Source organism: Rhincodon typus, chromosome 13 (assembly GCF_021869965.1).
Source record: "Rhincodon typus isolate 14 chromosome 13, sRhiTyp1.1, whole genome shotgun sequence".
Classification (NCBI taxonomy): domain Eukaryota; kingdom Metazoa; phylum Chordata; class Chondrichthyes; order Orectolobiformes; family Rhincodontidae; genus Rhincodon; species Rhincodon typus.
This window is the reverse complement of record NC_063344.1, coordinates 63,916,840-63,939,720: the sequence shown is the minus strand read 5'-3', so window position 1 is coordinate 63,939,720 and position 22,881 is coordinate 63,916,840. Positions and strand designations below refer to the sequence as shown.

The following is a 22,881-nucleotide window of genomic DNA, read 5'->3' as shown; positions in this document are numbered from 1 at the left end:
GTCGTGCTCGATGGGACTGTTGTCCCAAGGGGTTTCAACTTAGTCTTTCTAATTGTATTCCCAGCTTCCCAGTTAAGCAAGGTTTTGATTTTAAAACTCGTCAAATTGTGCTTGTGTTACACTTGATCAAAGTTTGTTGAGATAAAGGTTCAACACATTTAATGATCATGAGTCCCCTCATATATTGATATAGAATATGAAACTGTAACATCTCTGTTGGAGACATCCCAAAGTGATGCTGTAGTGAGATGAATTGTGATGTATGTTCAGAGAGGAACACTGGCCAGGACATCAGGTTAGTGACCCAGCCCTATAAAAATTAGCCAGCATAATGTCACATCAGAAGGCTGTGACTTTTGACACTGCAGCACTCCCTCATTGCTGTCCTGGAGTATCAACCTAACAAATCTGAAGGATGGATGAGCGAAAAAGAAAATAAGCAGTTTATGGCTCAAATTATAGAATATACCTAAATGTGTAATTGATGGCATGTTTAATAAACTGACTATAAAGTTTTACATAGCAATTCAAAAACTAATTCAAGGAAATAGCACTGAAAATTTGTTTATTCAGTAGATATCTGAATATGATCCATTGAATTTTACACTGTAATGTATTAAATTCATACAACACACTTGTTATAGTTCATATATTGAGGTCTCCCAGCTCTGTAATACCTCAATTTTTCAGAGTATCCAAAAAGCAGTCTCTACAATAGAGCCCCCTTCCCGTTTCAGTCACATAACTGCAGTGACTTCACTAACCTGATTGGAAGGGTGCGATTTTGACATTTAATTTGTTTATTGCTTGATTTATGTCATTGTGCAGTAATGAAAGTAGATAATTATGACCCACAGCCCAAATCCATTTCTCACCCTCATGCTCTGACACCCAAACCTATCAGGGGACTTTGCTAAAGCTGAGGTAAACAGAAAAATGAAGTCCTTTGCTAATTTCCCAAGCCACACAGAGAATGAAGATTGGTGGCTGAGGCTAGGACAATGTTTAAACACACACCAGCTTCCAAAATATTTTGTTGCAGATTCAGATAAGATTGAATTTAATGGTGCTCCTCAATATTATGAAATAGATCCTTTGCAATTATATGGTAATAGATATCACAAAGTAAAAGAAACATCTGGCTTTTTAAGTTTCATTTTCTAATTGCTAGGATTTGGTACAGTTGGAAGTATGTTCTGATTTATTATAGTAAAGACAAAGTAATTCAAGTTTTGTTATTCAAGGATTTGTTTCCTGTTCAGTCAGCTGGTTGTTAGATCCTGGAACCATTCAATGCCTCCAGCCTTGGCTCAGTGCTTGCTTTTCTTGCACTGCTCAAGGGCATCCTTCAGAGCTCCAAGCACAAGGTCCGCATTAGCTTTTGTACAGTTGATGCCCATTAATCCAATCCGCAAAACCTAAGACCAGGAAATAAATTGATTTAGTTGTAGATGACTTAGAAATGTTAATCTAAATCCATCAGTCCCACATTCCAAATGGGATATGTGATAATTGCAATTGGGAGGGATTTAAGACAAAGAGAGCGAGTGTTGTAGCTCTATTTTCAATCTGCTGTTAGGTACTTTTGGGAGTTAAAAGAAATTGAATTTCCTTATTTCTTGGAATGATAGATTCTATTAAGTACAAGACAGGAAAACATAGCTTGTCTTCTACTTTTAATGTCTGAGTATTATATAAAAGAAATCAATGCCCAACAAACTGCAAGTTACAATAATGATGTTAACCATGGGCAATTAAAGTTTACCTTTTCTGGCTAATGTACGAAACAGAGAAATAGAAGGAATCACTAAGTATCGAAAGATAACAGTTACTAAAGCCTATTCTTTCAAAGATTCAAGAACAGTTAAGATAGGAAGTCTTGCCTGAGGGAAGTAGCTCTGTACCAACTGCATCAGTATGTATGATTAGACTGTGAACAAGGAATTTATGAATCAGTACCAAATGGGGTATTATCTGTGATGCATACAATTGATACAGGCACGAAATGGTCAAGGAGCATGGTTTTCAATAATTTTTCAGACATTTTGAAATATAGAACTAGAAACCAAAAGCCACATGTTGTACAATATTGCTCTGTGTAGGTGACTATCAAATTTGCCCCATGTATTCATCTATGTATGTTGGGCTTAATGTCATTCTGGGACCACAACACTCAAGTGTTAGTTAACTACTGCCCTGTGTTGCCATGCCATCTGCCAGAAATGCAGGAGCAAGGAATTTGCCCTAAAATGACATACCAGCCCCACAAGGGTTAACTATATGAGTCCTTCTCCAGGTGCTTTGCCTAAAACATAAATCCATAGAATCATTTTCTATGAAAGCTTAAATCTTTGAAGCATTTTCTGTGTTGGTCCTTCTGCAGGGAGCTTCTGGCTGAAATGACCTGCATATATAGGTGTATGCAGTTGTTTCTACATGCTACCGCAGTAAGATTAGGAACTTGCCTTCTATGAAATCCCAAGCATATAAAATAGTTTAATCAGAATGCTGGCAATAGACAATTTGTTTTTGTTCAGGCAGAATACATGTGAATAATCCAGGTGACTGGAAACAAATGTGAAAGATGCACCAAAGGCTTGACTTTTTAAAGGCAGAATAATCAACTCTCCCTTCCTCATGCACACCATACTGCCCCTTGCCCCAAAGCCTTAGCTATGCTTTAATACTTCCAGGTAATGCTTATCTCACCACTCCATTAATCCCTTTACATAAATTACAATGTGAAATGTTCATCAGCTGCATGTGTTTTAGGGAAACTGTTCCTGCAAAATGTACAGGTAGATGAATAACACTAACATTAGTACATGCCTTTAACCAATATACCAGGTTATCTTCCCTGTAGTTTGACTTCACCCACCTTTCCAATAGTAGGCCCCAGACCCCCAGTGATTTCAATCTGATATTTCTTCATGATGAAATCAGTGATGTCTTTCCACTCATAGCCTTCTGGTACTGCAATTGTCGTAACTGTGGGCAGTCTAATAGCCTGAAGAAAGAAAAACAAACTTTTTTTAATTTCTTTTTTCTCCTTGTTTGGACCTCCCCATTTGCATTAATGTTTTCTTTTGAGACTGGATATTGAAGGCCTCGAGTTCATATGCGGCACATGAGCACAAAGTAGATTTCTTCCGATTATTCTTTGGGTTTAATTGCCATTTCCATACATGGTTTCCTAATGATCTCAGCATTTTACCATATATCAGTGACTTGAATGAAGACTTGAGGTTGTATGTTCAAGTTTAAAAATGGTACAAAGATAGTTCACAGAATCATTTGTGTAGTTGGGGCAAGGAAGTTACAAAAAGACATAGGTTAACTAAATAGGTCAATTGAATTTAATATGGGGAATTCTGAGATTTTTTTTCTATTCACTCTTGGGGCCTGGTATTGCTGGCAGGACCAGCATTTATTGCCCATCCCTAATTGCCCTTGAGAAGGTGATCATGAGCTGCCTCTTAAACCACTTAAATCCATGTTTGTCAGTAGATCTACAATACTGTTAGGGAAGAAAATCAAGTATTTTGACCCAGTGACAGCAAAAGAATGGTAATATATTTCAATATCAGGATCAGGATGGTGAGTAGCTTGGAGGGGACCTTGTAAGTGGTGATGTTCCCACATACCTGCTTCCCTTGTCCTTCTGGAAGTGGTCATGGGTTTGGAAGGTGCTGTGTAGGATCTTTGGTAAATTTCTGCAGTGCATCTTGTAGATACTTTACACTGCTGCTATTGAGCATCAGTGGTGGAGGGAGTGGATGTTTATGGATGTGCCAATCAAGTGGTCTGCTTTTTCCTGGATGATGTCAAGCTTCTTGAGTGTTGTTGGAGCTGCACCTATCCAGGTGACTGGGGAGTATGCCATCACGTTCCTAACTTGTACCTTGTAGATGGTGGACAGGCTTTGGGGAGTCAGGAAGTGAGTTATTCACTTTGGTTTGAAAGCCAAATCACAATATTAATGAGGAGAGAGAAAGAACGGTGGAGGAAGACGTGTATCATTTTGGTTCTCAGATGCACAAATCGCTGCAGGTGTAAAAAAGTAATTTATAGAGAGGTGAAATCTCTGTCAAATGGAGTGGTTGAGTTGACTTGATGTTTGAAGAACGGGAGAAAAACTTCTAATGTTTTCCTGTTTGGTTTCCAACCCCATTTACTTCAATGTGTAGCTGGAGGAACACAGCAGGCCAGGCAGCATCAGAGGATTTTTCTAAAGAAGGGTCCTGACCCGAAACGTCAGCTTTCCTGCTCCTCTGATGCTGCCTGGCCTGCTGTGTTCTTCAGCTCCACACTGTGTTATCTCTGACTCCAGCATCGGCAGTTCTTACTATCCCTATTTACTTCAATACAGTTTTTCTTTACAACCGGGCACTCAAGGTTGCAAGTTTGATTGTACTGTGAATTATACGGCAAGAATGGAAGAAGGATAAATATAGCTTGTTTCATACCGGCAATCTCAGATCCAGGTTCACACCAATTTTGGATCTAGCTATTTCTGGTTTGGGCAGATCAGGTGGTTAATCAAAATGACACCTTAGCTGAAGCACATATCTGGTCTTTGGCAGATGGGTGGGAATATAATGAGTGCAAAACTTGTTACTGAAATCCCAAGAGCGCCATAGCACTGTTTGGTTAATAGGCAAGGGAAGGTTTTTGCTGGGGGAAGGAAAAAACAGTTCAAGATGTCCTTGTTGGGTGTTTGGATGTTGTTTGTTCTCAGAAAGCCCGATTTTAGGTACTAGTGGACCTGTAAGTACTGGAGGGAGGAAGAAAAATATTTTTTTTTAAATTCAGCTACAGTGAGGGGTGCTAGATATCTCTGTTCATAGCTATTGTGCATGCTGCTGTTAATTCACCATTTAGTTCAATGTTGTCTACTCAATCAACCCTTTTTCAATCTGGCTTGCAGTTCCCTGATATTTTATTTGCTTTTGTCTCCAACACCAGACTCTCCTTTTCAAGTGATTGTACCATCCCAATATCTGTTTCTTCACTTTAGGTGAATATCCATGAAACTGCAAATAATTTCACTAGTTCTTCATTGTTCACCTGGAACTCTTTGCCACAGCCACATTTCAAGAACTGTGACCCTTATCAGAGCAGACTTGAGGATTCAGTAATCGTACTCATTCTAGGACAGAAGGTTAAGATTCAACCACCATGGAAATGTGTCAAAACATGATCAAACAGGTTGATTAAAATTCATTTCATAGCACAATGCTTAATATCAGGGCATTGGCAAGTTTATTTTTCAGCTGCTCCCAACTCAAAGCTCTTTCCAGTGTTTTAGTACTTCAAAAAAGTGCTATTTCACCAGCATTCCTTCTCTCCTGCTCAAGCACCCATGCCTCTCTCTCACATTACCCTACCCTCTTCCATCCCATGGTTTCTTCATCACTCACAAACAATGGACAACTGTATTACCTCTTGAGACTATTTGCGCCTTAACTGTGCCCCTCACCCTGAAGAACCTATAAATGTTACCACATACGCTTCCTTTATAGTAAGTGATTGTACTGGTGCGTTACAGTTTGTTCATGGGATGAGTGCACTGTTGACTAGGCTAGCATTTGTTGCCCCACTGCCAATTGCCCTGTAGAAAGTGCCCTGTAGAAGGTGGTGGTGAGTTGCTTTCTTGATCCATTGCAGTCCATATGGTGTAAACACCAACAATTCTGTTAGGGAGGGAGTTCCAGGATTTTGTTCCAGCAACATTGAAAGAACAATTACATAGCTTCACATTGATATGGTGTGAGTTTTGGAGAGGAACTTGCAGGTGGTGGTGTCCCCTGCAACTACTGTCCTGATCCTGCTAGTTGGTAGAGGTTGCATATTTAAAAGGTGCTGTCAAAAAGAACATTGGTGAATTACTGCTATGCCTTTTGTAGATGATATAGGCTGATGCCAGTGTGAATTAATGATGGGGGGAGTGAAATGTTGCAGGTGCTTTATGGGGTGCCAGTTAAGTGGCTGCTTTGTCCTGGATTGTGTCAGCTTCTCGAGTGTCATTGGAGCTACACTAATCCAGGCAAGTGGGGAGTATTCCATCACACTCCTGACTTGTGCCTTGTAGATGACAAATTTTAAGTAGACAGATGGTGAGTTATTCACAACAGAATTCCTAGTTTCTAACCTACTATTACAAACGCAATAGGTATATGGCTACTGCAGCTCAGCCCCTAGATAATGGTAACCTTCAACGTTTTGTAATTGGGGGATTCAGTGATGGTAATGCTGTTGAATATCAAAGGGTTCTGGTTAGATTTAGATTCGCCTTTTTGCTGGAGACGGCCAGATTTGACTTATTCTACACTTTTGTGGACGGGGACACACCTGGGTAGTTTTCCACATTGTGGTGCAGGTGACAGTGTTGTAGCTGTATTAGGATGGTGTGGCTAGGGGTGCAGCAAGTTCTAGAGCACGAGTCTTCAGTACTATAAGCATAATGTTGTCAGGGCCCATAGCATTTGCAGTATCCAGTGCATTCAGCTGATAAGGATATCACATGGAATTGAACTGGTTGAAGACTACCACTGGTGATGCTGAAGGGCTCAGGTGGAGACTGAGATGGATCATCTGCTTAGCACTTCTGACTGAAGATTACTGCAAATGTTTCAGCCTTTTTTTTGCACTGAAATGTTGGGCTGTCCCATGATTGAGGATGGGAATATTTGTGGAGTCACCTCCTCCAGTGAGTTGTTTTATTATCCAGCAACATTAACAACTGAATGTTGCAGCACGATAGAGCTTAGGTCTGTTTATTGTGGCAAGGTTTATCTCTGTCTGTCGCATGCTTCCCCTGCTTGGCATGCATGCAGTCTTGTGTTGTTGCTTGACCAGGTTGAAGTCGAACACTTCATCATGCCTGGTGCTGCTCCTGGTATACCATCCTGCACTCTTCACTGAGCCAGAGTTGAACCCTCTGCTTGATGCTAAGGTAGACAGCAGGATATGCTAAGACATGAGATTACAGGTTGTGGTTAAGTCTGCTACTGCTGATGGCCCACAGTGCCTCATGGAGACCCAGCTTCAAGTTGCTAGATCTATTAAAGTTAGCTGTTTTTTTCAGCATGGTGGTAGTGCTGCACAACATGGATGATATCACTGTATACCATCACGTTTGGTGGATTGGCCCTGTGTTGGAACAGGAAGAAATATGCAGTCTGTTCAATGGTGATGGCATCTGGGATTTTATCTGTAAGCTATTCTGTGAGTATGCCTATGGCATATTGTTGCTTGATTAGTCTGTGGGACAGCTCTCCAATTTTGGCACATGACATTTATAAAGGAGGACTTTGCATGGTCAATAAGGGTTGGCTTTGGCACTAACATTCAATGCCAAGTGACCTGTTCAGTTTCATTCCGTTGTATGCCTGGAGTCACTGTAGGCCATACCAGGTAAAGTCAACAAATTTCTTTCCCTCAAAGGGAATCAGTGGATCAAATGACAATTTTAATTCCAGATGTCCATTTTCCATGGTGGGCTTTAACCCCAGAACATGGCTCTAGGGCTCTAGATTACTAATCCAGTGATATTCCCATTGTGCCACTGCCTCCCATTTGCATTTTGAACTCCTCAATTCTTACAATGAATAATGCCTTGGTGACCTGGCACCAGCCTAATTGCTCTGCTACTCCTTACCTTGTCCTTCACAAAGAGTTTTAATCCCAAGTCCTCTATCCCTTTGTGCAGGTACTCGGCATTCTCCTGGTGAAGCTTCCAGTTTTCTTCAAGACCCTGTATAGCAAAGAATCAAGCTGCAAAATCAAAAATAAATCCCCATCTCCAAAACCTCTTTAAACAATAAAACATCTACAGGGCTAAAGGGTAAAGGTAGGTAGCACTCAGAATAACAGACAGGATGCTGCATAATAGGCAGAAGTTGACGTTCTGGCATTAGGGTTTAAAATCATGGCCTCTAACATCTTTTTTCTCTATTTCTCAGGAATATTTTCTCTGTTTCTCAGCAATGTCTGATTTGACAGTCGTTTTACACTTTATGGAGAAACTAGGAGACAGTTTGATGCCCAGTGAGCATCGGGCAGGCAGCATTAGGCAGGCACAAAAAGTCTGTGTCGGTTTCGATTTCAGACCCGTCAACTTTGATCAGGTGAGGAACTGGCAGGGGAGGGGCAGCGGATGTTTAAGTACACAGAGTCCACCGAATGACACCAAAGCAAAACTCACTAGTGAGGAACAAGGCACTGACAGGAATTTGGAAGGTGTTATGGTTGACAGAAGGAAGGGGATACTCCCTCACAGCTTTGCTTGGCAGAATCCTATCCATCTTGGTCCCAACAAATAAAAGACATTTCCTTACTCAGGAGAGTTTCTTCACCCTACTTTTCAAAGCTCCTGACCTGAGGATAAAGCTCCTTGATTTGATCTGACGTCTCAGCAATCTTGTACTGCAACTGGCTTATGCCTCAGCCATTGGAATGGTAGCCAGTGCACTTCCAATGGGAATGGGATGGTGCATGAGGATGAGTGAAATGGCCCATTTTAAAAGTCCTCTGCTCACTGGGCAGCAGTGGAGTAAATTTCTCCTTTCCACTTTGGCAACGGAGGCAGATCTGTAGGTTGTGTTCTACAACTTGCCCTTCCAGGCATTTTTGGCAGGTGAGGGGCATGTAAAATATGATGGATGGTAGGCCACAGGAAGCCCCTCCCCTGCCCTTATCCCCATATATGGTAGGTGGGCACTTACATCAGCAGCCCACCCTGCAATTTATTAACAATCATTAACAGGCAACTGAGATCATTAACATTCATTTGAGGACTAATAATACACTGCCCACATTATAACACTGTTGGCCTGGCGTGCAGACGGGAGATGAAACTACTTTTTCTTAAAAATCAAATGGAAGGAAATTAGCGTGCTCTTTGAAGGATACCCTATTCACATCATGGGGACCGTCTCCTATCATTGCAAGATTTCACTGCCCCTCCATCACTTCCTACCTGGCCAGGGAAGCACACCCTCAGTGCTCTCTAGCTTACCCAATATCTCCCCACCCAAAACATCCGGGGCTTACTTGGATCAATCATTGACCTTGAGGACTTCCTTGTGTCCCAGCAGCATCCATTACTGAATCCTCTCACTGCTGGGACCGTCTTTGGCTGACAGAAGTGAAACATGTTCCCAAGAAGGGTGTTAAATCTTACCCTCATTTCCTTCAGGCCACCCAGAGTGTGTTACTACAGCAGGACTCACCAGTCTGTCCATTTTCAACCAACTTTTCTTTTGGGATGTGGACGGGTGGGGATTGCAGGCATTATGAGCCCCTGTAAAATTCAGCTCCTACCCTACAGTGTACTGTATCTCTTATGGTCAAATCAACCAGCGATCCTGTGGCTGTTGTTGCATTGAAGCTACTTATGAGTCTTCAATCACGAATATTGGAATAAGAACAGTATCAGTATGGCTGGACTTTTCCCAGTGTAACAAGAGGGTCAGGTATGAAGAATAACCAGCTGGGCATACAGGCACTTTCCACTGCCCTTGCCTTGTATTTGAGAAGAAATCAACATCTCAAGAGAAACTGAAGAAATTTATGGACTACAATGAGTACCTATGGATATTAGGTATTGTCCTGAGAGAGGAGGCATATTATACTGAGGCTACAGTAAGTTGCTGGGATTGGAGTCTGGTACTGTCCTGAAATGGGGATGAGGTCTGTTAGCCTCTGTCCTGACAAAAGCCTGCTGTTAGTTGCCAACTGATCATCATTATCCCAGGAATCTACATTGTGCTTTGGACTGCATGAAAAGTATGCATTCCATTAAAGCAACATTCAGAAATCAAGCAGTACTCACCTGTTCTGCAAGAATTGCAAGTGCCTCTCTCAATGCAAAAAGGCCCGTGATGGGGGTCGTATGATGGTATCTGTAAAAACAGTGAGATTGCTCAATTCTCAGCTCAGTGAGGCTCACGATTCTCATAGCCCAGAGTGGGCCTGGGATTCTGCTCTTTTCCAGCAAAGTCCATTGAAAGCATTGTTTTTGGTGAGTTTTGCCTCTCAGTGAAACCTCAGAGTGAAGAAAAATGCACAGATTCAAACATGCTGGAAAAGTGACTCAGTCACTCGGGATATCTGAAGGTATGTTTTGAATGGATGTCATATTATAAGGAGCATCTTAGAGCCAGTGATTCTAAAATTGAATTAAAAATTAATTTTAAACCAACAGCAATGATATCTATTAAATTAGGAATACAAGTTGTCATTTGGTAGTAAAAGACTTGACAATTGCTGGAAAAGGAGACACGTTGTGTCAAAAGTTTTCACCTTGCACTTATCACAAGAATACCAATCCAAGGGTAAAGTTGCTTTTTATGCCGTTCTGAAAAAGTGTTATTGGACTTGAGACAGTAACTCTGTTTCTTTCTCCATAGATGCTGCCAAACCTGCTGAGTTTATCTGGCACTTTGTTTTCATTTCAGATGTCCAGCATCTCCTGCACTTTGGTTTTACTCAACTTTTATGCTGCTAGAGTTAGGATTAATCAATGGAATCACATCATGGCATTACAACTGTACCTGTTCGAGATACAAGCTGAGGTTCTTGAGGAAGTGACACTCAGGCATTCTTTCCCTCTCCTGAACAACCCCCTTCCCCTCTAACACCTGCTCCTCCCCGCCGCCCCCACGAACTGCGTTGGAGACCCCTCCCTCGTACCCGTTCCTTCCTACTTACTTGTTCATTCCCCATTCTCATCCACCCCTTCCTTTCCCCAATATCAAAGAGCTCCTGCCCCCACATACCCGCTCCCTCTCCCCACACCTAACTCTTCTCCACGACCCCCTTCCACCCACCCCACTTAATCCTCCACCCATCCTCGCCTTCGTCCCCCACCGGCCCCATTTCTACCTGCCCTCTCCCACCTGCTCCTAAACTCTCCCACCACCCCGTTTTCCACTTCTCTCCCCTCCCATATCCTTCAGAAGCCCTCTGACAAATAGCTTCCTCAACCCCACCCATGCCCCTGCTTCCTTCTCTCCCCACCCTTCCATACACTTCCTGACTCTTTCCCTTATTTGCTGCAATAAAAGGAACAGGACTCTATCATACTTTCTCGGGCTCCCGTCACAGCCCCAGAGGTTTGAGAGCCAACTCATATCGAGGTACAGAGAAACAGGTTTCTTCCTCCGATTAAATATTTTCTGGCTGTGGAAACAAAAGCACACAAAGACCACATTTGAATTTGTAAAGAAAAATCTCAAAAAGGGGACATTTTGAGATTGTTGCAGAATATTTTGCAAACAGATGTCGCTTTCTGTTCTATGCGTTTTTTGGATATTCTGGTGATTGACATTACTTGTAGGCACTCTGACTAATGGAAAAGGTGCCAAGTCCGACAAGCTGTCCTGGACTTCCCATATACATGTGACAATCAAGAAGACACAACAATACCTCTTCTTCTTCAGGCAGCTCAGGAAATTTGGCATATGTATATAAGGTTCCTCACCAACTTCTACAAACACATTGTTGAAAGCATACTCTCCGGGTGCATAACAGCCTGGTATGGCAACTGCTCTGCCCAGATCGTAAGAAACTACAGAACGTTGTGTGCACTGCCCAGACCATCATGGAAGCCAACCTTCCATCCATGGACACCATTTACACGGCCCGCTGTCATGGAAAGGCTGCTAACATCATCAAAGACCCATCGCACCCCGGTAATGATCTCCTACAACCTCTTCCGTCAGGCAGAAGATACAGAAGCCTGAACACACGCACAAGCAGGTTCAGGAACAGCTTCTTCCTGGCCTTAATCAGTCTGATGAATGGACTCTCTAGCCTCAAATAACGGTGATCTTGCTAACGTTGATCTCACCTAGCACACGCCCTGCGCAACGTAACCAATATGCCTCTAAGTCTTTTCTGATCTCTACATCCTTTGCTTACTATGATCTGCCTGTACTGCTCATAAGCAAAGCTTTTCACTGTATTTCAGTACACATGACAATAAATCAATTAATAAATCAAGTCACTGTGATGTCCCTGATTCTGAGAGGATAGGCAGGAGAACTCAGTCAAAGAAGAAAGTTAAAAGCTAACTTGTGGAAGCAATCTGGAATGTTGTCCATATCCTGCCATATTCTTCAATTTCTGACTGAGGGGTCTGTAAACCATTGGGGTCGCAGTATTTATTGGGAACATTGAATTATTGCTAGTGATTATTAAATGTGATTAAATGAACCCAGCCGTTTTATTGGGCCAATGTCAAACAGGGACTTAAAACCCCTGGAAGAGCTTTCATAGAGCAATGGGCAAGCCTATCAGTTTGGCACCATAAATTATCACTGTGCCACTGACTCCACTAATTCCTGTTGCTTTAAACTGTCTCCTTAGCCTTTAAGAGTGATAACAGTATGGAGACTTTAACATATTTTGTAGGATTGTGTCGGAGGAGTGAAATAGATGCAGATTTATGGGAATTGGATCATTGTTGGTTTGGGGTTTACCCACTGGGAACTAGATTTTGATTAGATTTAGGACTTCTGGGGCAAAGTAAACTTTCCTAAACTTAAAGACGTATATTTTATTCTTTAGTGGGATGTCATTATCACTGGCAAGGCCAGCATTGGTTGTTCATCCCTAATTGCCCTTAAACCAAATGATTCTTAGACCATTTTAGAGGCAGCTGAGAGCCGACCATATGAATGTGGGGCTGGAGTTACATGTCAGCCAAATCAGGTAAGGATATGGGTCTGTCTATACCATATGGGTCTGTAGTGGTACAAGACAGCAGCTCACTACCATCTTTAAGTGCAACTAGGGATAAGTAATAAATGATAGCCCAACAAGTGACACCCACATCCCCGAATGAACAATATTTTTTAAAAAAATTGAATTCCACCAGCCACTGTGGTGGGATTTGAACCTGTATCCTTAGACCATTAACCTAGACTTCTGGATTACTCATACAGTGATATTGCCACTATTTGCATGTACATAGAGCCTGTCATAACCTCAAGAAGTCCAAATGCTTTACAGCACTTTAAGGAATTGTGAAACGTAACCACTGAAATTGTAGGAAATGTAATAGCTAAATTGCAGGCAGCAAGATACCTCAACTACATGATCAAAATAACTCAACCAATAGTTTCACCTTCAGATCTACACAATTACCTCCAGACCACCATGGCCTTTTCCTCATCTATAGGCTCTCTCTCAATGATGTTATCTGTACGCAGACAGTTTTACAAAGCATGTTGTTAACACCTTCATCCCCTCCTCATTCAGATTGAATTCCACAACTTCTGTCCTTCTTATCTGATATCAAACAATGGATGAGCCAGAGTGTCCTTTAACTGAACATCTGAAAGACCAAAAGCTTCTACCAAAGAGTCTATATCCATGCCCCAGATTCCACTCCCATTGCCAGCCTCCTCCTTACGCTGGGAGAGGCAGCTTGCAAACTTTGTGTCTGATTCAATCCAAAATTAAACTTTAAGAAACTGCATTTCATTTGATTAACAAGACAATGAAAGTCTACCCCTGCAACTTTTTCCACCTCCATCCTTATTTTCCACCCAGCACTGAGACTGATCCTCATTATCCACAGGTCCTATTCGCTCAACCATCCCCTCAGTTCTGACTTACAAATCCCAATTAATGCAACATTCTGTCATCAGCACAAAGTTTATTTGCCACCTCTATCTTTGCTGATATTGTTTGACACCCTCTTCCTCTATAGAAAGTCTTTAATCTTCATTTTCAATCTCCTCAAGGCCTCAACCTGTCATAGCTCTGCAGCTTTCCTCCCGATCCTACCTTTGCTTTTCTTTCCTACGATGAACTACTCCATATCGGTCAGCTTTCAACCAGTGCGGTCCTTCTTTCTGGAACATTGTCTCTAAGCCACTTCATTTGGCTACTTTCTCCCTCGCAATCTTTAATGAAAAGCCTCCTCAAAATAAATCTTTTCAACCATCCTTTCATCCTACCTCCGTCATCTTCCAATGCTCAGTGTTGGCTTTTGGGATGTTTGGTTAAACGAGAGGGCCTTTGTAAAAAGTGATGCTGTAAGTTCCAAGATGAAGATGTAAGGGAGGGAGGTGAGAAGCCTGGGGAACTGAACCTGTGCTGGATGCTTGCTGTCTGAGGGAATAAACAGAGAAGGACCATGCAGGGGGCTCAGAAATTATTTTTTCTTGGCAGTGGCTTGTCGTCTAGCAAGAGTCAAGGGTTTTACAGAACTGCAGATAATCTGATGTCATGTGCACATGTACATTCCAATGGCAACAGTGATAGCAGACACAGCTTCTTGCAGATACCTGTGATCACTACATTAGCTGAACAGATGTAGTTACATACCAGGCTTTGTCATTAAATGAGAGTGGTGCAGTTCCAGGAGGACAGTTGAGGACTTTCTGGGAACCCGAGTAAAGGATGTCAATATCTGAACGGAGAAAAATGGCATCAGTCTAGCACAATGAACTAAATACCCAGTAAATATTAAAATTGACCTTGGCTGTTACTAATAAGGTGTCAATATGTGTAGTTCATATGCTTGAATAAATTTGCTGACCCAGTGGGCAGAGGGAAAGAAGTGAGCAGACAGGTGGAGGGGGAGCACAGAGTGAGAGAAAGAAAAGGGCTAAATTCTGCTCCACTCTGAAAAGTGCAGTGAAGCATAATTCCTGGAACCATCATCATAGACCCTGTTCCAAATAATGGGGACATAACAGGGTCACTTAAAAACAAACTGTGAACACATGTATAGAAGTAACAGAGGTGTCTAACCCTGCAGCTGGCAGGAAAATCATAGCAGTGCCATACCACAACAATAAGACTTCAGAAAAACCAAATGTAAATATTTTACAATATTACTCAAAGAGGAAATGGCTATTTTTAGAAAGACAATTAATTTCTTCTGGAATCAACAATGTAAAATTTATACCCATTTTCTCAAAATATGAATTAAAGGCCCAAGGGAGGCAGCAGGATTGATAGCCTACTCTTGAGCCGAATATTAGATAAATACATACCCTGCTTATCCATGTAGAGAGGGGCCCCTCCAAGAGAGGCAACACAATCAACCAGTAGCAAACAGTTATGCCTAGACAGAAATGGAACAACATTAGAGATATGTAGAAAGGTGGCATTTATATTCTCACTGTATCCCTTTATCCTTGATGTAGAGAATAAAAAGAAATCTAGCAATCTTTACCTTGAGCATACTCGATGACTGAAGTTCCACATTTCTCTGGGGTACAGAATTCTGAAAATTCACTACTCTGAGTAGGGAGTCTTAGTTCATCTCAGTTCCACATGGTTCGCCTCTTGTTCTGAGACTCTGTCCTTTGGGACAAGAATCCCAGCCAGGCAAAAACATCCTTTCAGCATACACCTGGTCAATCCCTTTAAGACATTTCTAAGTTCCCATTAGACCACTTCTCAATATTTAAAACTCTATAGATTGTTTCGACAATCTCTCTTCACAGGACAGTCCTGCCTTCCCAGGGAACTGTCTAGTGAACCCATGCTGTATTCCTTTAAGACAAGTGTAGACTTCCTTAGATAGGAGAACTAAAACTGCACACAAGACTTCAGGTGCAGTCTTACCAAGGATCGATATCATTGAAGTAAGATCTCTTTACTCTTGTACTCAAATCCTCTTGCGATAAAGGCCAACAAACCATTTATCATCTTACTTCTTGTTGCATTTGTACGCCAGCTTTCAGTGTAATGATGAACAAAGACATCCAGGAGCTTCTGGACATAAATATTTCCCAATCTCTCATCATTTAATAAATACCCGACACCTCCATTCCTACGACCAAGTGAACAACCTGATGTCTATCCACATTATATTCTTTCGACCATTTACTTGTAAATTCAACTTGTCCAAATCCCCTTGATGCCTTTTATTATCACCCTTACAACACATGTTCCCGCCTAGTTTTGTGACATCTGCAAACTTTGAAATATTACATTTAGTGCCCACATCTTAATCCTTTAGCTAAATTGTGAACAGGGTCAGCCCATGCATAGATCCTTGTGGTAACCCACTAGACGCAGCCTGCCAACCTAAGAATGAACCATTTATGTATACTGTTTTCTTTCATGCATCCATGCCAACATATTACTCTCTATCTCAGTGGTCTAGCTTTGTTTCCTAACCTGTGTAGGAAAATATTTTAAAAAGTGTTTGAAAATTCACAATTACTGCATCCATTGGCTCCCCCTTATCTACTCAGCTAGCTGTATCATCAAAAAGCTCTAATAGGTTTGTCAGAAATATTTTCCTTTCATAAAACCATGTTGACTCTGCCAGATCAGATCATCATTATCTAAATGTCCAGTTATCATATCCTTTATATATATTTATATACTGTCCCTACTTCTGATGTCAGGCTAACATGATTGTAATTCCCCATTCTTTTCTCCCCCCGCTTTCTTAAACACTGCAGTTACATTTTTACCCTGCCAATCCACAGGCACTGCCCAGAATCTATAAAATGTTGAAATATGATCGCTGATTCATTCACTATTTCAACTTTCTGGGATGTAAAATCATTGGGTCCCTGGGATTTGTAAACTTTCAACTCTAGTGAAGGAATGGAGTGGAAGATAGACAGCATGTTCTTTGGAACCTCTGAATTAAATCAATAAATGGAAGGTGAGCCATTGACTAAAGGAAAGATATGAGCATTAATTAGATAGTCTTACACAATATGACGGCAATAAATCGCAAGTCATTGCCAGAATTGTCCTAGATTATCTGAATGTCACTGGTAAGAAGGCTTACAGGTTGGACCAGAATAATCAAGTTGGGAAGTTAGTAGTAGTTTGGATGAACTCAGAAAGTAATAATAGAGAAGGGGAATCATTAGAAAGTTTAAAAAAAAGCTATTGAATATACAGAAGTAAATTTCCAATGAAGCTGGAAAGTGGAAAGGAAGTAGCAGAATCTGATGAGATGGCAGACTGCAGCATTAGGTTTTGAGGTACACAACTGGGACATTAAGACCGGACGTCTGATTGGAACTTTGAAAAACTGAGCTGTCTTAATAAAAATAACTATCATAAAACATAATGGTGCAGCAGAGAGAGGATCTTGATCAACATTTCTGATCTAGATGTTAAAGAAGAGAAAAGTGAGGTAAAGTTCTGAGAGTCTCAAGTTAGGCGAGATGGGGAGATGAAAACGCATATGGACTTTGCAAGGAAGCTTTGGAGAGGGGTTTGGTGGAGCAGCTATTGCAGGGAAAAGATAAGAACAGGTAGGATTTATTTTCAGTAACTACTAGCAGTCTTGTGGCTTCTTAATATTAATGGTAGGGATCAACAAAAATTGAAGGTTATAGGTCACCAACTCCGGGTGAAGTTCAGCCTGCCTTGAGTGATTGACGCATACTCACTTATGACAGAGAGGTCCTATCCCATCCATTTCTTGAACTACGCCCGAGGAGGACTCACCGTGCGTGATGAAAAACAAAATGGGCTTGTGCTGCACCAGAGCCTGTGAAACAAAGCAAATCTTTTACATGACACCTGCTCATGGCCGAGAGCAAAAACAGGCCAACTTTCAGTCCCACACACGGCTACTGGAGTTGCCTATGTCTACCAACCACTTTGTGAAGTTGAATATGATAAAGCATACCCAGATGTAGCGCTGGGTCACCATGAATCAGAAACAGAATTTTCACCCGGGGAGCAAACGGTATCAGTCTCATGAATACCCATCGGTCATTGATCTTGCCAACATCACAAAGCCGCTTCATACTCTGTTGTTAGAAATTATTATAATGACTTCCCCAATAATGCACCTTCTGTCATTCCTGAAGCAAATTGGCAGGGCAAATGTCAGGCGTAAGCCATTAGTGGAGACTTGAACCAAGAGACTCTCGGCCAATATGGAGCAATCACACTGCAAAAGGATCCCAGAGGTGAAAATATATGAGTGGCTCCAGGAGTGCACTGGCACATCTCTGTGTCTATGATCTTCAATAAACCATGCATAATGAAATGCTAAAATCTCTCTACTCATACGGGCATGCAAGTTAGGAACAAAAGTGGATCATTTGGGTTCTCCAACCTGTTCCACCATTTCATAAGATCATGGCCAATCAGATTGTAACCTCAACTCCACATTGCCACCTACCCCACCCTCACTCCTGATAATCTTTTACCATCTTGCTGCCCAAAAATCTAATCACCTCTGCCTTAAAAAGAGAGTCTGCTTCCACTGCCTTGTGAAGAAAAGAGTTCCTAAAACCCTCAAACATTTGGGAGAAAAAAAAGTCTTGTCATCTCTCTTAGTTGGACAACCCATTTCTTTTTAAACAGTGGCTACTGATTCATGAATCAAATTTGAGGTCATCATAGAATCCAGACAATGTGGAAGCAGGCCATTCAGTCCATCAAGTCCATACCAACCCTCCAAAGAGCAGCCCACCCAGACCCACTCCATCCCTGCGTTTCCAATGGCTAACCCACCTAGTCCGCACATCCCTGGATACCATAGTCAATTTAGCATGGCCAATCCACCTAACCTCCATACCTTTGGACATTAGGAGGAAACCAGAGCACCCGAAAGAAACCCACAAAGACAAGCACCCAAGGGTGGAATCAAAACGGGTTCCCGGTGCTATGCGCTAGCAGTGCTAACCACTGAGCAACCACAAATGAGGGTGAAAGACCATCCAAGATTCTCTTAATTTGTCCAACGTTGTTGAGTGATGAGGGTGGGGGAGGGATTAATAAACTAGCTTGTCACATCAAAATACAAGAGTTTTGATGAACTAGAAATTCTAAGTTAAGGCCAAACAATGTAAGCTGATGATCCTTTGGACTCTATGACTCTACGACTTTGCTCCTTTGGACTGGGTGCACTAACACATTGGCTAGTAGGTAGTGCTATAGCATGTCTATTCAGCTCCCTCCCCCCAGCTGCACTGACTTTGAATCAGAAAGCAAATCAGTGAAGATCTCAATTTATTCCAAACCTTACAAATGACAGTTTATTATTTAGATGACTGGAGTCACTACTTTTGTGACAGTCACTAAGTTTCCAGTAATTGAAGGAGGGAGAAGAGGCATAAACTCAGACACGCACATGTGCACATAGATGTGCTAAGACAAACCTGCTCGATTTCTTGCAAGGTGAACATTTCCCCTGGAGGTTTTACAAATCTCCTGACATCGCCACCTTAAATACAAAGTTACAGGACAACATCACTGTGGTGTCAAGTCTTCATCTAGATCTATCTCAACATAATGTTCTGGTTACCATTAAGTTAGCAGAAATCTCGAAATTTTTGAAACTTGAAAGTCTTAATTGCTGTCTGATTTCAATGATAGTCAGAGTGCAGATGGCCTCTTTGGTACACAGCACAGTATCAGATTGTGAGCTTATCCAGTGAATAACTTAGAGGACAATAAGAGATCTGATTCTTAACTATTGAACATCAGAAGAGTTATCCTTTGACTGAAACTTTCATGACTACAGCAAGTCCTCTTTTGATTCTGTTGTATTTGTCTGTTAACATTGAACAGATCATTGATTGCAATGTGGAGTGTGATCAGGCTGGAGCATGAGCCTGCCGTATGTTATTATTGAGGAGGAAAACCTTGAAGACACCCAGATCAGAGTGGCAGAGATAGAGCAGGATCTGGATTCAGAATGAGAGATGGATAGTATGACCCAAATCAGGGCAGGGGAAAAAGAGAAAGAGAGAGAGAGAGCAGGACACAGGAAAACCTTGAGAACACCAGGGAGAGAGAAAGAGAGTGCCTATCAGGGAGTCCACAGCAGAGAGTTTAACATCATAAAATATAGGAGTCAGAGTAGGCCAGTCAGCCCATCAAGTCTGCTCTCCATTCAATGAAATCATGGCTGATCTTCAACATATGGCTGAACTAAAGTTCTGTACAACTCGAATTTGTTTTTTGCATTAATTTTTAAATTCATTCGTGGGATGTAGGGAGTGCTGCTAGGCCAACATTTATTGTACATCCCTAATTGCCCTGGAAAATTTCACTTGTTGTTTCCAAAGCCTAGATCTGTTTTTTTTCTCCCCCAGTTTGATACAATTGAGTGATTTCCTTTTCAATTAGGAGTCAACCACATTGGTGTGGGGGTTGAGGTCACACGTAGACCAGACCAGGTAAGGATGGAAGACTTCCTCCCTAACATGAGTGACATGGGTTTTTATAATTCCAGATTTTATTGAATTCAAATTTCACCATGCGCTGTTGTGCAATTTGAACCCATGTCTCCAGAACACTGGAGTGGGGTTTTGGACTATTCATGACATTGCCACTACACTACTAGCTCCCCTGCAAAGTTACTTGGGCTAATTGATCATTAGAAGCTTCTAAGGTTCCAAGGTCTCTTTCAACTCATCCATCCTTACTTTAAGAGTGCTCGCAGAGTAAATGCATTCTATTTCCATTGAAATAATTTAGCTGCCCACTTACTTGTTCTGATTAAGTCATTGCGAAGGAGGTTGAGCTGCTGCTTCCTCTGCTTTCACATTATTTCAGTACCATTTCAAAATTTGACCTGCTTGCATTTCCTGTCAGATAGCAAGCCAGTGATCCCAATATTGTGTTCAGTTCTTCGATCTCAATTGGACGTTGCTCCACTAACCTGATAATGCCTGAGGCTTTTTACACCTCAGCCAATTCTTTACCCATATCCTGGTTTCATGTGTATAGCCACAGCTTTAAGGTTAACCTGTTGCCAGTATCAGGTGTCCACCCTGTCTGTTCATTCTTGTTGCTAACTTTAGATGCACTGATGGAGTCAGTCCTTACAGTCAGAAATGATGCTTGACACAAAAGTTCCAGAAAGGTGGAAGGAATTAATTGATAATTGTCTTAATATTTTTGCTACATTAAAATCCATCGCTTGTCAGTAGACTGTTGAGAAACTATCCAGTTTTATTTTCTTTATTCATTCAAAGGATGAGGGTGTTGCTGGCCAGGCAGCATTTATTGCCCATCCCTAATTGCCCAAACGGCAGTAAGAGTCAACCACATTGCTGTGGGTCTGGAGTCACATGTAGGCTAGACTGGGTAAGGATGGCAGTTTCCTTCCCTAAAGGACAATAGTGAACCAGATGGGATTTTCCAACAATCGACAATGGATTCATGGTCATCGTTAGACTCTTAATTCTAAATATTTATTGAATTCAAATTCCACCATCTGCCATGGTGGGATTCGAACCCAGGTCCCCAGAACATTATCTGGGTCTCTGGATTAACAGTCCAGCAATAATACAACTAGGCCATCACCTCCCCAGTTGCATTGGTGATTAAATGAGACCACTTTTCTTTAAGGAAGGAGAAAAATAAAAGTCGAATGCTCACAATATTGTGAAGTAAGGAAAGTGTAAAATACGCACCGATTCGCTCAGCGATGTCCGCTGCCCTTTCACCCCACACACCATGAATTCCAATCAGCACCACGTCCCCTGGTTCCACCACATTAAAAAAGGCTGCTTCCATCGCTGCGTGGCCAGAGCCACTGATTGCCAGAGTCATGCTGCTTGTGGTTTGAAAGGCATACTGTATCCCAGCCTTTATCTCGTCCATAATCTATCAAGAGAAGGAAATGGTCTTGGCCAGACAATCAGAAACAATTCAGAAGATGCTCTTAGCTAGCTTTTTTCTTAAATTAGAATCTGTGCTCGAGGTAAAAATGTAAAGTGAAATCTGGAAAATCTGAAAAAAGTAGTTATTTCTCAAATACCCATGGAAAGAGGAGTTCTGAAATTCCTCAAATCAACAGCTATGGATGCAACTTATAGACTTAGTTCAGGAAAGATTCTTGAGGTTCAGTTGTACAAAGCCGTGCTCAGACCACATCTGGAGTTATCCTAGCAGACTGGGTGCCATACCTCAAAGGATATATTGACCTTGAAGGGAGTGTAGCATAGACACAGAACCATAGGATGTAGGAGCAGTTGTAGACCATTCAGTACTTCAAGCCTTCATGACTATTCAATATGATTATGGATGATCATCAACTCATTACCCTGTTCCTGTTTACTCCTCATTCCCTTTGATCCCTTTAGTTTGAAGAATTATATCTAACTCCTTCTTGAAAACATTCAATGTTTTGGGCTCAACAGCATTCTGTGGCAGAGAATTCCACAAGCTCACCACTCTATGGGTGAAGAAATTTCTCCTCATCTCAGTCTTAAATAGCCTACTCCCTATCATTAAACTTGTGGTAAGATGGTGGTGAAATAGGGCATCTGAGCTCCATCTTTCTTTTCATTTCTTTTCTTTTTTTCTCTCTCTTCTTTCGTTATTTTTATGTTCTATTTTGTTTTACTTACCTTTTGATGAGAAGCTCGGTCCAGCGATGGTATTGGTGGCGAGTGGGCACAGCAGCGCGGACTCGAGTGGGACCCAGCAGCACAAACTCATGATGACGGGGAAGGTGAGTTTGGGCCCAGTACCAGTCCCACTGGCCTCGGCAGCAGCTGCATCAGTGAGGTGGGTCTGACTCATGGAGGCAGCGGAGTTGAGTTTGGGCTGGTGCGATACCCAGTGGCATTTGCACTGGTGAGTCCAGCGAGGGCATCAGTGGAGGTGAGACGGCACCAAAGAGTGGCAAACTTTCGTTCCAGCGGTGAAGGGGGCTCATGTCTGGCCACCAGGCCCATGGCCCATGACAGAGCACTTAACAAGAAGGACAGTGAAACTGGACACTTTATTTCTTCATTTATATTCTGTGTGTTGGTTTGTTTTTCTGTGTTTTAACATGGCCCCAGAGAGTGGCAATACTGTACACCACTTTTCACTGTATTTTTGTAACAAGATACTTGGGACTATAAATAAATCAAACTGTGATCCCTGGTTCTGCACTCCCTGGTCATCAGGTACATCCTCCCTGTC

The 22,881-nt window shown here is 41.8% G+C and overlaps 1 protein-coding gene across 1 annotated transcript; it reads right to left on the bottom strand.

Moving 5' to 3' along the window:
- Window positions 1–548: 548 nt before the first annotated feature.
- On the bottom strand, window positions 549–22,157 carry agxta (alanine--glyoxylate and serine--pyruvate aminotransferase a). The gene is made up of 10 exons (XM_048604075.1): window positions 21,381–22,157; window positions 19,116–19,180; window positions 17,391–17,491; window positions 15,015–15,085; window positions 14,341–14,425; window positions 11,089–11,184; window positions 9,836–9,905; window positions 7,661–7,756; window positions 2,879–3,007; window positions 549–1,418 (listed from the first exon to the last, which is right to left on the bottom strand). The coding sequence occupies exons 1-10, from the start codon at window positions 21,568–21,570 to the stop codon at window positions 1,311–1,313; spliced, it is 1,011 nt and encodes a 336-aa protein (XP_048460032.1). The 5' UTR covers window positions 21,571–22,157; the 3' UTR covers window positions 549–1,310.
- Window positions 22,158–22,881: the final 724 nt, after the last annotated feature.

Coding starts and splice junctions, on each gene's coding strand:
- agxta (XM_048604075.1), bottom strand. CDS start 21,570: ATGGACGAGATAAAGGCTGGGATACAGTATGCCTTTCAAACCACAAGC. Junction 3,008..7,660: donor AACTCTTTGTGAAGGACAAG/GTAAGGAGTAGC, acceptor TTCTTTCTTCAG/GCTATTAGACTGCCCACAGT. Junction 1,419..2,878: donor TGGGGCCTACTATTGGAAAG/GTGGGTGAAGTC, acceptor TCCTGGTCTTAG/GTTTTGCGGATTGGATTAAT.